The 16,601-nt window shown below is 42.0% G+C and overlaps 1 protein-coding gene across 3 annotated transcripts in view; it reads left to right on the plus strand.

Annotated features, from left to right (window-relative positions):
• The window catches only part of ATRN (attractin), a 157,657-nt gene that overhangs the window by 56,630 nt on the left and 84,426 nt on the right, over window positions 1-16,601 (plus strand). For all 3 annotated transcript variants that reach the window (XM_065634976.1, XM_065634977.1, XM_065634978.1), the window contains exons 9-16: window positions 58-241; window positions 2,201-2,355; window positions 6,583-6,667; window positions 8,369-8,589; window positions 9,678-9,799; window positions 10,553-10,691; window positions 12,468-12,649; window positions 14,864-15,080. In XM_065634976.1, the coding sequence (XP_065491048.1) occupies window positions 58-241; window positions 2,201-2,355; window positions 6,583-6,667; window positions 8,369-8,589; window positions 9,678-9,799; window positions 10,553-10,691; window positions 12,468-12,649; window positions 14,864-15,080 (1,305 nt within the window). The remainder of the gene's footprint in view (window positions 1-57; window positions 242-2,200; window positions 2,356-6,582; window positions 6,668-8,368; window positions 8,590-9,677; window positions 9,800-10,552; window positions 10,692-12,467; window positions 12,650-14,863; window positions 15,081-16,601) is intronic.

The following is a 16,601-nucleotide window of genomic DNA, read 5'->3' on the forward strand; positions in this document are numbered from 1 at the left end:
GTTATTATTGAAGATAAATTAACCGTGTTTTGTCACTCATATTTTTGCATTTGTCAGACACAAAGATGTGGAGCATTTTGCAGACGAGCGGAGCTTTGGTGCAAGGAGGGTATGGTCACAGTAGCGTTTATGATCCAAATACAAGATCAATTTATATCCACGGAGGTTACAAAGCATTCAGTGCCAACAAATACAGGCTAGCAGATGACTTGTACAAATATGAAGTTGATTCCCGTATGTGGTAAGTAGTTCTTCCTCCTGTATATCCTGCATATCACCCCATTATTTTCATTTTTAGTGGACAAAAGGATGGGGTGTTTTCTAAGGGTACAGTAGTACGAAGTTACCTGCATTCAGGATAGACCCTGTGCTCTTGTATCTGTTGTTTTTACGTCCCTTTATGAATAGAGAATCATATAATGACATGTAATCAAGGCTGTGAACGAGCCAAGAAATCAATTTTAATTTCTCAGTGTTATTAAAGTTGAAAAGAAAAATATTTGATGGGATTTTCTTGCCAGCAGTACAGGCTGTGCATATGAGTGCAGTTGCTGCAGTCAAGTGAGTGATAATTCATTCTGCAGTTAAGACCGCGAAAGAATTTCTATTATAACCCCATTTTCTTCTGGCTCTGTAACTGCTGGAAACGCTAATTTCTAAAGCTGCAATCTTCTGTGATTTGTTTCTGCCCAGAGGTGAGTTTTAATAAAAAACTGTGGCTCAACTTCACAACTTGGAGTGACAAAGGTGAAATACATTTTCCTTAATTTTGTGGATTTTTCTTAAAGATTTTTTTAAAAGGCTTGTGACAAAAAGGAGACCAATCTTTTGAATTAGCACATGTAAATTTGACTCACCACTTTGCCTTTTTTTGCAAGTTTAAAATAGTTTGTATTTCTGCAACAACAGGTTGTGAGTCTACACTGACGAGTGAAGTGACTAATTCCCAAAAACCTTCCTTCCTGCTCCGTTGTATAATACACCCGGTATTAACCACGCTTCCTTTCTTGCTTCATTTGTTCCACCGCGGAGCCGGCAAATCTGCCTGAACAGGCAGAAAATGTCACAAATGTGACAATGTTCTTCCAAAACTGCTGCGGCACCAACTTCCTTTCATCGCGTTTATTTTGTCGATCTCGAGGGAACTGTCAGAGCAGGCGAGCAGCCTGGTGTCTGCTCATCTTTTTGGGGTGTCGTTGACTCCTTTTTTAATTCTTTGCTAATTTAGACCCTCTAGCCCTTTTGTGATTTCATGGAAGGGCAAAAAAGCAATCCTATGATCTTTATTTTGGCAAGCGTCCTTCTCCACGTTCCCTCCGATGTTTCGATGGGTACGGACAGAACAACCCTCAGAAAACCCATGTGCTGCGATATCCCAGCTCATGCCTTGTTAACAGGTCCCTGGTCCGGGTCCTTGATGAATATTTCTTTGGGAAATTCTGGGCTTCAGTGCAGCTGCATTTGGGATGCTGCTGTTCTGCAAATTTGGGGTGACAACCTGCAAAACCGACACGACGTGGATGTGGCCACGTTAGGACTTTCCTGCCATCCCACCCTCTCCAAACAGGGAAATTCTGCAAAGGGGTTGACCCTTTGTGCTCAGTACTGATTAAATGTGAGGTCAGTGCCGAGTTTGATTAACGCTTCCCGTGGTTTAGTCATGGATGTAATGTTGAGTTTTGCAGGTGTTAAGCTGCAGAGCTCCGTTATTGGCAGCTGCATGTATTTCCTTAAAATACGTTTATTAGTTTTGAGAAACAGACAGTGCCTCGTTTGAAAGAATTCTTTAGGTTCCTACAAAATCAGAGTTACTATAAAATATTGGAGTCTTCCCAGGCAGCGTCCGTACCACCAGGTTTAGCTCTGACTATGCTCAAAAATCCAGTTAGTATGAAAACTTGATAATCCCTAGGGAAGGAATTGATTATTTTAAGATCCATAGCTTTGGAAAGAGGCTTTTGTAGATGTATTTCTCCTATAATCTGGCAAGCAGATGGGAAGATGAGAGAATGAAATTACGGGAGGAACCGAGCAGTCTGGAAAGGAAGCTGTTAAATATTTCATTAGAAAATGTAGTTAAATACTATCCTCTCCTCTCCTCCCCATGGCCCAAAACCTTCTTCAACTTGGATTTATGGATTGTTTCATCTTCGCCAGGTACTGATCAGTTTGCTTAATACATGTATTTTTATTTCTGAAGGACTATTCTTAAAGACAGTCGATTTTTCCGCTATTTGCACACGGCTGTGATAATGAGTGGAACCATGCTGGTGTTTGGAGGAAACACGCACAACGACACCTCCATGAGCCACGGCGCCAAGTGCTTCTCTTCGGATTTCATGGCGTACGATATTGGTAAGTCCTTGCAGAAATAATAATAATAAAAGAAATATCCTTGGGTGTTCAAGAAGAGCTGTCTTCAGAATGACTAATTTACATGCTGGCGATATTCTACCAAATGCTACTGAGCGTGCTGCAGAAGAAAGTGTAATCAGGAGAGGCTCATTAACTTGCTACACATTTACCAAGCAAATGAGCTGGTGTGGTGATTTCTGGGCAAATACAGCAGCAGTTGTTTGGTCAACAGTTTATAAACAACCTTGGGCGTTAAAAATTACTTCTTAAACAGAAAACATATTGTTCTACCATCTCGACTATAAAGCTGTCCTGCTATTTTGAGTGTGATTTAATATGATTTCTTAAAAATGCAGCGTGTTAGGACAGTTGCAAGCACCGGCCACTGCTGAAGCTCAACTTACACGTTGCTCGCTCTTGTTTTAACTGCGGGCTGGCTGTCTTGTCTGGCTGCGCTGTTTGTAATGTCATTTTGTTTTATATTTATGCTTTATAAGCATAAATATCCCCATAAGCACTATTGAACAATAAAGCCAAACAATTAGATTTTATTTGGAAGGACTGGGTTTTGAATAGCCAGAAGAGGGCAGCATTTATTTGTGAGTTTGGAGTCCAGATGCATTCCAGAAGATGAAAAGAAGAGATGAAATTATGTACAAGCAGGTGCATGCAGATCCAGATAATTCCCGCTGGAGAAAATCACTGTTCTCTACTCATATCACATTCTGCATTCTGCTCTCAGAATTCCTTAAATGTGGGTCCTCGTGATTGATTCCCTTAAAGAATCACGTCAACCTGATTTCTCGGAATGACTGTCCACTCCTGGTTTGTCAAAGGAATATGCGAGCGAACGGATTTGGTACTAATGAGTCATTTTGCTGACTTAGGGGGATCCTTCCTTTCTGCTCCCTGCGATTTCAAGTCCTATCTCTGTGGAATTTATTGTGTGTGCCCAGCCAGCTTTAATTCTTTTCTCGAAGAATTAAAACGAGGTATTTTGACAGTCATGGACAAAGTAATTTGTTTAAGCTTTGACAGGAATCACGATAGATTTTTCTTGCTGTATTTTGCTGTCTTCCCCAACCCATTGAACTATTAGGTGTTAAAACAAATTGTATTAATTTTTGAGGAAGAAATTTTATACTATGAGGGTGGTGAGAGCCTGGCCCAGGTTGGCCAGAGAGGTGGTGGCTGAACCATCCCTGGAGACATCCCAGGCCAGGCTGGACGGGGCTCTGAGCAACCTGAGCTGGTGCAGATGTCCCTGCTCATGGCAGGGGGGGCACTGGGGGAGCTGGGGAGGGCCCTTCAACCCAAACTATTCTCTGATTCTGTGATCCTATGGTCGTTTTGATTCAGTTTAGTTCCTGTTACATGAAATAGAAGTTATAGTTGGCTTGCCCAACCTTTCCCAGTTTTACACTGAGAATTAGCACTTGCATCATTTTCACACACGACAGGGGTGGGAGATGTTCTGATGCTCTTGGGTACCCTCATTCCTTAGGGCAGATATCCTCAGGCTGTAAAGAGAAAAAAAAAAGTCCACTTTTTCAAAAAAGTCCACTTTTTCTATTACTTTCATGGCAGGACACCTTATCCGTGATTTACCTTGTCCTACTGGACCAGGAGCACTCCCAGGACTACGTTGGGATGTTGGCTGATCATCAATATCACAGCAGAAACACCAACTTGGTGGTTCTTCATGCATGATCTCTGCAGGAATCGCATTGATCGCGTCAATCTCCATGGGAATAATCCCATATAGTGTGGGGTGGTATTGTAAATATGCCACCATAGGTGAATATGGCTATCACAGCTTCAATATTAACATGCTTATTGGTTTGTTATCAATCTCTTGATGGTCCAAAGATCAAGCTACCCAGGAGAAAACCGAGCAGCAACATCAATTGTTACTGACTGTCGTCAAAGAAGAGGTTTAATAATTGGCAACCTCAGCATACTGTGAAATTAGAGAGTATCTGGCGAATTTGCTCATTTCTAGCATCTTGTTGGCGTAGGTAATACCTCACTGATCATAGCGATGACTGGAAGACTGGAGAAAAAACACAAATTAAAACGCAGTCGAAAATAAAGGCTTCAAAACCAAGTCTTCTCTTGAACCTTTGCCATTCAAATTTATTTCTGCAGTAACTCGTTTTATTTGCCTCATCAAATTTTTCCTGTTCTTTTCTTCTCAAATCTCTAAGTAATCAGACCACATGTATTGGGTGTTGCGAGGACATATTATCTTCTTTTTTTGTGCGTGTGGGATGCAAACAGCTGTCACTGAGATGTGTGCTGAGATTCTCTGGGGGTTTAGCAGATTAGGTAGATCCGAGGATGCATTAATGCTTCTTGTCCTTTTACCCTCCACTTGACCAAGTTGGGCCTTTTTCCTTCCAAACTGTCCGGGTAATGCCCAATTTTGGAATGTTTCAGGATAACAGCCAAGAAGACTAGAAACTTCACAGGCAGGTTGTATCAAAATGCAGTTGCTGTAGCTTAAGACACCGTTCTTTTAAATTTCTAAATAAGTTTTAGCTTTATGGTTTTTTTTAAAAAACCCAGCATGAAATATTCATGTGAAGGCTACACACATACAATGATCTTTTCTCCCCCCAGGAGAGAAATTAAAACTCTTCTATTTACCCCATCGAAAATTCAGTTCTGATGACAAACACAGGAAGAGGCTGGATGTTTTCATGTGTGTTCTATTTGAATACTATATTTAATAAAGCCTGTGAATTGTAAGTTTTAGGCTTGGCTTAACTCCCAAGTCAGGAAGGAGAGGGTTCTTTGTAGTTTTAGCATCATTCATTTTTTCCAATACTTGATCTTCAGTTCGAGATGGGAAAGAAGCTTAGAAAGCAAAACATTCCAGGCCTTCTATTAATCTAGAAAAATATATTTCTTGGCCTCGCATAACTCACAACTTGCTGGATAAAAAATTGCAAATTGCTCTGCAATTTTGCCGAAGTCTCCTGTTAAAAATTGGAACCACGGCTGCTTGTATCAGGAGTGAGGCTGGGCTAGGTTGGATTCTTAGAAAATTGAGCAAATGACATTTAAAAAATAAACTTCAAAATCACAATTTATCAAAGTATTGAATCCAACCTACTGGCACTTATGTCTTTTTATCAGCACTCTTGAACTAAAGTTTCTGCTGGAGAAGAGGTTGGTACCAGTTGCCTTACCCAACAATTTTACAATTAAATTTATTAAAAGATTGATAAGGTGGTTTTTTAGTTGCTTTCTCATATTTATGTGCTAGTTTGGGTTTGTGGAATTTAATTTTTTTTTTTTCAGAGGCTCAGTCCATGGCACAACAGTTCTATCTCGTATTAAAGAATCTGCAAGTGTTCGAGGCCTCTGTTGATTGATTTTTCTGGCTTAATTGCATAAATTGCGCACAACTGCCTGTGGGACCTCAGCCCCAAGGTGATCCCTTCACTTCGCAAAGTTGAAGTGATAGGAATTGAACTGACTTTTCCTGCTTTTGTTCCTTTGATTGCTCAGTGGGTTCTGTGTTTCTCAGGTGGTTTTATTTTTTTTTTCATGCTGCCTAAAGGAAGAAATTACCTGAGAAACCGAGTAAAAAATGAAGCAGAACTTATAAATGTTATGCTAATAGAAAAAAAGATGGAATAATCTCACTTTATATTAAAAGAGGAAAAACAACCACAAATCCTTAAGCTATGATGAGTGAAAAATATTTTTAAAAACATGGATATCTACCCTCTAGGAAGATAATTGCAAGGGGTGGGGGGAAAATAAAAGATAAGTCTCTGTTCTCAGTGATTCTGGTTTGGGGCAAAACTGCAAATAATTCACACATAAATAGATAAAAACTGAACTTGTTATGCGATGAAAAATTCCACTAGTAAAGGAGAAAAAGCAACTCAAGCCACCGCTCTTTAATTTCACGTGATTGTCAAAAATCTTGTAACCCCGTCAACACAATGCCCTGAAATTTCCTTTTTTTCGTGAAATATTTAGATGATAGAGCCGAACCATTACATCCTTCCATCCCTTTTGTTTTCACACCATGAAGATTAAGCCTTAAGTCTTGCAAAAAAAAGAAAATGCGGCACATTGCGAGCTCGAGAGGTTTTGGTGTTGGGCGGAACATTCTCTCTGTGGTTATTAAAGTATTTAGGGATCTTCTCAGGAAGAAACGTGCTACTTAAGTCATGTCGTTAATTAAACATGATCTTTGCTTAATTGCAGCTTGTGATCGATGGTCCGTTCTCCCCCGCCCGGGTCTCCAGCTCGACGTGAACAGGTTTGGACATTCTGCCGCGCTCTACAACAGGTAAAGCCACGAACAAGCCGCGGGCTCTTAGCATTTCCATTACCTTAATAAATCTACACGTGTAGATCGGGAGCACGGACCAGGGGGTTGAGGATCTGTCGCAAACCTCTCCAAGTTTCAGATCTTCGCTCTCGTGATGTCTCTGGTGTCACCTGTTCCTATCCGCCTCGCTTCTTCACTGGACTAAACTGTCTCAGCTCACTTTCAAAAATTCCATTTTTTCATATTTCTATTCCTTTTTCTTATTTTTAATTCTATTTCTTATTTATTTCACAACGTCGCGATTTCATTTATTTTGTATTTCTGTTTCTTATTTAGCCGCACTGACAACTTTTATCTCCAAATTGTGCTTTTTCCCCTCATGATTTCTAAATTTGGCTGTGTTTCAGTTTCCGTAGCTTATCCTGTGTGGCTCTTCCTTGCCATTCATATGATGTACAGTTTTTAGATGAAATCATAGGTGAGATTTCTGCTGTTAAGCATTATATCAGTATAATAATATCTGTGCTCTCAGCTTAACATCTGTTATTGTATTTGAGTTTGTGGAACCCAGTTTGATAAACGATATTTCTTAGGAGTCTTTCATTCTGGATCCTTTATCCTTTAAGGATACTTCTTGTAAATCGGTAACATTATTTAAAGCTCAGTTTAAGCCAGGCAGAGAACTGTCACTGCCTTGAAAACCAAAGTGTGCTTCTCTGTATTCTTTTTGTCTCTAAAACATCACTCACAACCTATTTATTTTGGTATATACTGAATACCAGCCATGTGTTTGCTCCCATGAAGAGCAACTAAGCCTGTGCTTGAGTTCTTTCCTAAAATAAGTTGAAAATTGTATTAAAACCCCTTATTATTCAACTAAAACTTTCATTCTGTTACATTGACTCTTCTACACTGTCTTTTAAAACGTACATCTACAAACATGGATGCACAGGTTTTCTTGGGCGGCATTTTTGTGTATCTAATGAAATTCGATGTTTTGCCTGGCGTGGTTGTGATAATAACAAATGTTATTCAAAAGACCTTTTCCCAGCCCCCCAATATTATTTTGTTTTGTGGTTTTGGTTTGGTTTTTTTAATTCGTTTGTGGTTTTTGGTTTGTTTTTCAGCTGACACAATGACGCTTTGCCCAGTTTCTAACAGTAGCCGTGGGTTTGTCACAGTGCCGTAGGGAGAAGTGACAACACTCAATTGTTTTGTCACGCTTTCTCAACGCCGGTTTCATGGTGTGATACCATCTCCCCGACTTTTCGCCTTTTCTTGCCGCTGTTCTTTCCAGAAAGACCCCACATTTCTGCAGCTTTTCAAGTGCAGTTACATCAATCAGGTGTCACCCAGAGTTTTGGCGGAAGAGGAAGGTCGCTCCGTGACCTCGGGTAGAATCACAGAATCATTTTGGTTGGAAAAGACCCTCAGGACCGTTGAGTCCAACCGTTAACCCAACCCTGGCACTAACCCGTGTCCCAAAAGTTTGGCTCTATCTCAACACCCACACATTGAGATTCTGAAGCTGTAGAGCTTGGCTGACCTTTTCTTTAGCACCTTCCTTGACTAAAAGCTATTTATTTGGATTTACATGTGCTGGAACTTACTAAACCACCTTGCTCGCCCCTTGAATCACGTCGACTCCCAGCAGCGTGCGGTCTGCAAACGCAAGCACAAATTTCTGTCTCTTTATTACGTTGGTTTTCTTTTTCCTAGCACCATGTATATATTTGGAGGCTTCAACAGCCTCCTCCTGAGCGACATACTGAAGTACACGCCCGAGAGGTGCGAAGCTTTTGACAACGAAACGTCCTGTTTGCGAGCGGGTCCCGGGCTCAGGTGCGTGTGGGCGTCCCCCCCGCCCCGCTGCGTCCCCTGGGAGATGGCGACGCTGGAGCAGCAGCAAAAAGTCTTTGAAGACTGTCCTCCCAGGCCAGGTACGTGTTGCGTTCTCTCCGTTTCCCTTTCCAAAAGGCGCGTAGGGTCGTCGTCTTTTCCAAATCCCGCCTCGTGTTAGTTGTATGTCGTGATCAGATCAAGTTTAAGGTGGGGAGGGGGCTGTAATTCTCCTTCCATACACGCCCTGGGAGACCTTCCTCTGACCAAGTGGCTTGGAGATGTTTCCATCTCTCCCTCCTCCTGAAGCTACTTGCTTGTTAGATATTTTTTTTCCTACTTTACTGCTTATACTTACTTTCCTATCCCACACAGACATCACCAGTGGGGAATCAGGCCTGGACTGTTGCTCTGTAGATGTTTGCTCCAAAAACTGACCTTTTGAGAGCCAGCAATTCACACCGTGGGGCAAGGGAGGGGGGTCTGTGTCCTACAGTTCTATCCTCTGTTCTTCAAGACACATAGCAGGAAGAGTGCTTTAAAAAAAGTTGCTTTATTTCTCCTTCTACGGTATTATATGGATAGGGGCATATGATAGTTCTTAACTTCTCAATGTTTTATCCCTGCGCATTCGCTGCTCTGAATTGGATTAATACTAGCCTTGATTCTGTAATAGATGGCAGCCTTTAATTATTTAAAAGAAATTGATGTGAAGTGACATTGCTTTGATGGGTTCTCAATGTACAATAAATTTTCACAAAACGCAGGCGATAAGCAATTGGAAAGATGAAGGAGAAAGTTCGAGCTTTGCATGAAAATGCTCCACGTCATTGAAGGGCAGGAACAAAATGGGCCGGTGGCAGGAGATGTGAAATGTCCTCGGGCATCGTTTGCACGGACATGGACTGAACAATCGCACCCGGTCTTAGTTCATGCGCTTCCATGTCTTGGCGCATTTTCTAGTGGTGTGTTTTATGGCTCCTTGGGCAGTAAAGATGATTAATGCCACAAATGAATGCGATTTTCTATCACTTCAATCACATGAAAGTATCTGATTTACTAAGTAGTCGATAACAGAAAATCTCCAGACACTACTGTTCGGTTATATCTTTTGCTATAGATAGTCAAGTTCTTAGAGCTCTGTCAGGAAATGCCTGTTTTTGGTCATGCAGGTTTTTTTCTTTAATAGCTGTAGACAATGAAAAATGTGATCAGATTACAGACTGCTATAGCTGTACAGCCAACACAAACAACTGTCAATGGTGCGCTAACCAGTGTATCTCAATGCAGAACAACTGCACAGAGGAACAGGTAAAGACTCTCTACTACTTTTGTAGTTTCAGTTTAGCCTTTAAAATATCTAATGTCCCTATGACTTCATCTGACGCTGTTATGACCCCTGTTGTTTCGTTATTTCCAGTGTTTGTGTAGCTCTGAGCTGCTAACGTGCTTGAATTTGGTTTTTTTCAAGTTGGTCCAAGGGCTTTTCGTGGGATTCTCCAGTTAAGTGAAGAGGATGACTAAGGCCAGGGGAAGAGAATCACAGACCAGTTTGGGTTGAAGGGCCCTCCCCAGCTCCCCCAGTGCCCCCCCTGCCATGAGCAGGGACATCTGCACCAGCTCAGGTTGCTCAGAGCCCCGTCCAGCCTGGCCTGGGATGTCTCCAGGGATGGTTCAGCCACCACCTCTCTGGCCAACCTGGGCCAGGCTCTCACCACCCTCAGGGCCAACAATTCCTTCCTCGTGTCCAGCCGGAATCTCCCTCCTTTAGTTTAAAACCATCACCCCTTGTCCTATCGCAACAGGTCCTGCTGAAAAGTCTGTCCCCATCTTTCTTATCGGCCCCTTTTAAGTATGGTAAGCTCTAGTAAGGAATATGTGTCATATGGTGGCCTGGGGGAATATCCTGAATACACAGAACAGGTCATGTCCAGTGTCACAGCTTTGCAATATATAGTTGCTTTGTAGGTCTGAACTGTGAGTTTTAGTGTGATGATAATTATACCTGCTCTAAACCAACATTGGCTGGATGGGAAAGAGCCTCATCTCTGCTCTTTATTTTAGGTTCCTATTACTACGTATGACAATTGTCCGAAGGACAACCCTGCCTATTACTGTAACAAAAAGACAAGTTGTAAAAGCTGTGCCATGGATCAAAACTGCCAGTGGGAGCCTCGGAATCAGGAGTGCATCGCTTTACCAGGTGGGTATTGGTTGTATTTGTGTAAGAAAAAAAACCTGAATTCACCCAGTCTGAAAATTGCACCAAAGTCACCCAGTCCAAAAAATCCAAAAATTGCCTTTTTTAAAAATTTTATCCCATTTTCCATGATCTTTCAGTGCTAAGCTGGAGTAAATAACATTGTTTAATCACACCAGCTTTGGCATGTAACTTTATTTCTAGTAAATTCAGAAGGTCTGATGGAATATTTTCCAGCCCCAATTGTCTGAAGAGGAGTATGATCATTTGTGTAATTATTAGGCTGTATATCATCTCTCTCTTTTCATTTGATAGAAGCAGTGCTGTTGATGTAATAAGCTTCTGCAAGATATTACATTTAATAATGTATGCTATTTAATTTTAGAAACTAGAATTGTGCAAAGGCGTAATGGCACATACTGGACAAATTAGGCAAATAACACTGAAGTGTATAAGGAAAATTCTCTTATTAGAGTGTTTTCCAGTGGGAGCTCATAGGAGTTGATTGTTAGTCCCCCTGTAGTAATGTTGGGTTTTTTTTCCCAGTGACTGGGACAGAAATATAGCATCTTGACTGACATTTGCAGTTAATAAAATAGGGAGAAAGGGAAGAAAACAGAGACAGAAGCTTTAATTTGGCTCGGATAGCCTTCCCCTAGTCACTCTGATAGGTCTGGATTGTCTGGGTCTGGTGTTCACTAGTCTGGAAGAGGAGAAAAAATGAGAAGTCTTCAGAGAAGAGCCATGCGAGCGACAAAAACATCTTTAATGAGACAACTAAAGAGCTTGGTCTGTTTAATTTGTTGTAGAGAAGAACGGGGTGAATTGATCATATGTGTAAAAAGCCCATCTGAAGAACTGACCCTTGAGAGCCTCTCAATCTGTTCGATTAAATCTAAACCAAGATGCTGGAGCTTGAGGTCGGCTCTACAGAAATTCGCGCTGAACATGTCCATTCAGGGTTTTTTTGTAAGGCTGGTTATGAGTGGGGAAATAATTTCAAGGAAGTAGGAGGAGTTTTTCAGTAGTGGGCACGGCTGTGATCAAAGGCTTAATCCTGGAAATTTGGTGGTGCGGACAAGATTAGCACAGCAACCCTCTGCTGTTGAAAGAGATCCCAACAACCGCAACTGAGTAAGCGGCTTTAAGCCATCAGCAAAACACTCATTTGTTTTATTTTACTCTTTCTTCTACAATGATTTAATATATGACATTGTAAGAAGTGCTTTGACTACCTACTGCAGGTAACTAAAGGGTAACGTCACACTTCAGTTCCCCTAATGAGCTTTCCTTTTCCTCTGATATTTTTATATAGAGAGATTTCTGAGCATGTCAGTAAGTCATGCTGGTTTGCGATAAGGCGGTAGGATTTATTTTGGTGGAAGAGCTCTTGTGCTACTTCGAATATTGTGAAGGTCACTCGCATCTACCACTGCCTGAAAGGAGGTTGGAGCATGGAGGGTGTTGGTCTCTTCTCCCAAGTAGCAAGTGATAGGACGAGAGGAAACGGCCTCAAGTTGCGCCAGGGGAGGTTTAGATTGGATATTAGGAACAAATTCTTCATGGAAAGGGCTGTCGGGCATTGGAACAGGCTGCCCAGGGCAGTGGTGGAGTCACCATCCCTGGAGGGGTTTAAAAGGTGTTTAGATGAGGTTCTCAGGGACATGGTTTAGTGCCAGAGTTAGGTTATGGTCGGACGCGATATCCTGAGGGTCTCTTCCAACCTAAATGACTCTGTGATTCTATGATCTCTGATTTAAATTTCTTTTCCCTCCCCAGAAAACATCTGCGGAACAAACTGGCACTTGGTTGGCAACTCCTGCTTGAAAATCACCAACGCGAAGGAGAACTATGATCATGCCAAGCTCTCCTGCAGATCCAACAGTGCTTTGCTGGCTTCCCTCACGACCCAGAAAAAGGTAGAATTTGTTCTCAAGGAGCTGCAGAAGATGCAGTCTGCGGTGAGTGCTTCTCTTTTATATCCCCTGAGTAATTAAATCCTGACGGTGAAAAAGTCCTTGCTGTGGTATTGTAGGCTGAGTACGGCATAGACATGCCTCTTAACTGAAAAAGGCTGATTTTTCTTTTGAAATTCAACATACCCTATGGGTGCTTTTGAAGTGAAATTGTAGAGAATGTAAATGGGAAAGATAAATACAAACATACACGGTGCCTCAAAGGTATCGCTTTCCATAACGAAATCGCACACGCGTTTCTCTTGGGGGGTACGTGAGTGCAGCAGGAGTCCTCTCGTGACTTGTACACAATATTTTATAAATAAGGGTCCCTTTGGGGCACCGGAGGTGTTTAATGTAAAGCATTTAAAGTTATTTATTCCGCTCAGAATAGCGGCTGGTTAAAATGTTGGCTTCTTACTCCATAGAGCCGCTTGGCTTATTTGGAGTTATTTATGTTTGATTTAGTGGCAGGTGCTTTTCTGTCAGAGACGGCGAAGAGTGAATTGGAATCTGTCCCTCTTCATGCATCAATAAAATAAATATATTTGTTTTTTCCAGTCCCTGGCAGAAGCGTGGAGGTTTTCAGGGCAGGTTTGTGTAGGTGGTGCTAAAGCCCTAACGAAGGACGATGCTGTGCAGCGTTGCTTGGGCTGCAAAGATACTGTGGTTTGATGGCCTGATGGTTTGATTGACCCCTCTTGGGTCCCAGAGGCCACTGTGGGCACATTTTATATAGGAAAAAATGAGACTGGAGGCAATAGGATTGCTGCTTTTCACAGGAGAATGTTATTCAATACTAAATATTCCCTTGTTTAAACAAGAACATTCCCTGCTTTGATTCGCTTTGTAAACTTTAAGCATCATTTCAATAATTACAGGGTTTTAGAGGGGAGACAATTAAGCTAAGAAAAGGTGTAATTCAAGTGAGGTTCTTTGTTAAGTCTTTCGTAAAGAGGGGAAGCCAAGCCTGGGATATTGTAAAAGTACATGTTTCGAACAGCTCCAGGTGTTTCTGGGTATCTCAGTGGTTACGTATAATATAAATTCCTAACAACACGTGGCAACCATGGAATCGTAGAATCATTTTGGTTAGAAGAGACCCTCAAGATCATGGCTTGAACCCTTACACCAGGGAGAAAAAAACCTGATCGTTCCAGGCTTTTTTAATCTACAGTATCGTTTTAAAAGTGAGCCTTGGAAACCTAAAGAGACTCTTAGCCCTTTTTAGCGGATATTTTAGCGAGTGCTTGTAATGTGGGGAAAATGCCTTTGCTAAAACCCAACCAGCGTCTGGTACTTGAACTTTTGCCATTCCATGACACGCTGCAGCTGTGCTGGAGGAGCCTGTACTTTGCAGTTACTGATTTTTTTTTTTTTTTTAAAAGTAAGTAGTGTATAGGTGTTTGGTAATAAGAAGAAAATCTGTTGGTATTGGCACATAGCGCCGTGTAACCCTGTTGCTGTTAGAAGTTGCAGCTCTGGGGTTTAAGAGTGCGGCGAATCGGTTGAAAGGAGGTGATGGTTATATAGAGCAGGAAGGGAAGACGTGTGGCGAAAAGCTTTCCTAGGACAGATTTGGTGGAGAAAATATTTTAACAGTAAAATAACATATTGTACCAATACCGTTTAAGTACCTCTCCTAAAAATAAAAGTGTGCCAAAAAATAAATTGCCAGTAGAAATACTTGTGTTGTGGGTTCTTCATATTGAGAATTTTATTGCCAGGAACTTTCATTTAGATGTGACCTGTTCTGTCTCTCCACCTCCCCATACATACACGCTATTAAACAGCAGAGGTTTCTAGCCAGGCTCTAGGTTGAGTGTATCATTTAAATTCTATTCTGTATTCTAGTTTTCTTCCTCATGTCAAACTGTAGCTCCCGAATATTTTTTTCCCCGTGTTTAGCCGTTTGTAGGAGTCACAAAAATCTAAAGAACAACTTAATTTCATAGTCAGCCAACGTGAATGTTTGATTTGTTCTCCTTCTCGTTTAGGTAACTAGAAATGCCGTTTGAAAAAAAATAATAAATAATTGGTATTTCCTGAAGGATTTCTCTGTCTCTGATAGCGCTGAGAAACAAATGTTCCCCTTCTTACATTTTTGCAACACCTAACCTGGCAAAGTTGTTACGAGTGCTATATGGTGATGTGTATTTTCTCTTAATACCTAAGGTACCAAAACTGGATATTAAACCTACCGTTTTCCTTTGTTTCTAGCCCAAAACTTTGACCCCGTGGGTTGGACTGCGGAAAATCAACGTGTCGTATTGGTGCTGGGAAGACATGTCCCCCTTCACCAACACCCTGCTCCAGTGGCTCCCCGACGAACCCAGCGACGCCGGATTTTGTGGCTATTTAGCCGAACCTTCCCAGCAGGGACTGAAGGCAGCGACCTGCATCAACGAGGTCAACGGCAGCGTCTGCGAAAGGCCAGGTGACGATATCTAGAACTTCTGTGTCTCGTGAGGGGCGTGCTGACTGAAAATTATTTAAATTTCCCAGGGAGCGGAGAGGATCCCGTTCGTTGCATTTAAAAGTAGCCGCATTGTGACTTTGCCCAAGAAAAATGGCCCTGAAAAAGCATCACCTGCAGTTATTTCATACAGGAATTGGAGATTTTAAAAATAGCTTCACATTTATGCTGTTAAGTGTAAAATGCTTGAAGTACATTATAGTTTAATTGTTTTTTCTCTAAATTGCATACCTGAATGTGACAGTTAGGTTAATTATGGTATGGAGCAATCCCCTGATTAAAAAAAAATTAAAATAATAAAAACTGCTTTCCAGTTGAACTCCCCTTTCTCCCCTCCTCTGCTCCATAGCCAGAGGAGGATTTTATCTAAGTCTGAAACTAATTGGGCAAGACACTTTGGACATATTATAACTTCGAAAAAGAAGCTATTTGCTTTTGGGAAAACTCTTCTAGCTTTGTTGGAACTGCATCTCTTTTAAAATGGCTTGGTCTGTTAACTCTTCATTATAGCTGATTATTTCTGAATGCCAATTAGTGTCACTTTAAGTTTTCAGAAAGTTGGCTGATTACATAAAATTTCTGTGTAAGCCGCACCACTTTAAATCATTCTTTGTGCAAGAGCAGGATGCAGATCACGAATGTGGAACCTGAAATCAAAATTTTGTATATTTTAACTTCCCGCACTTGGAATTGGTTTAAACTTTAACTTGGTTTTTTTATGGTCTGAGAACAGTCACTTGAAACAGATGATAAAGCATTGGCTCACACCCCAAACTCCTGAGTAGGTTCTGCTTTCAATACTCATTTTATGTGTGGAACTGATCAAATAACTTAAAACACGTCCTGATGTGGTCACATAAAGAATGGGTTTTTTCACAACACTTCAGTTGGGGGAATAGGATCATAGAATCATTTTGGTTGGAAAAGACCCTCAGAATCATCGAGTCCAACCATAACCCAACCCTGGCACTGCCCCATGTCCTGAGAACCTCATCTCTGGTCTGTCCAACCCCTCCAGGGATGGTGACTCCAGCACTGCCCTGGGCAGCCTGTTCCAATGCCCCACAGCCCTTTGGGGAAGAAATTGTTCCCCAGATCCAACCTCAACCTCCCCTGGCGCAACTTGAGGCCGTTTCCTCTGGTCCTGGCGCTTGTTCCTGGGGAGCAGAGCCCGACCCCCCCTGGCTCCAAGCTCCTTTCAGGCAGGTCAGAGATCAGAAGGTCTCCCCTCAGCTCCTGTTCTCCAGCTGAACCCCCAGCTCCCTCAGCCGCTCCCATCACACTTGTGTTCCAGCCCCTCACCAGCTCCGTTCCCTTCTCTCAACTCGCTCCAGCACCTCAAGGCCTTTCTTGGCGTGAGGGGCCCAAAACTGCCCCCAGGATTGGAGGTTTGGCCTCCCCAGTGCCCAGCACAGGACGGTCACTGCCCTGGGCCTGCTGGCCACACCAGTGCTGGTACCAGCCAGAATAACTGAGGAACAC

The sequence above is a fragment of the Caloenas nicobarica genome, chromosome 4, assembly GCF_036013445.1.
Source record: "Caloenas nicobarica isolate bCalNic1 chromosome 4, bCalNic1.hap1, whole genome shotgun sequence".
NCBI classification, from domain to species: Eukaryota; Metazoa; Chordata; class Aves; order Columbiformes; family Columbidae; genus Caloenas; species Caloenas nicobarica.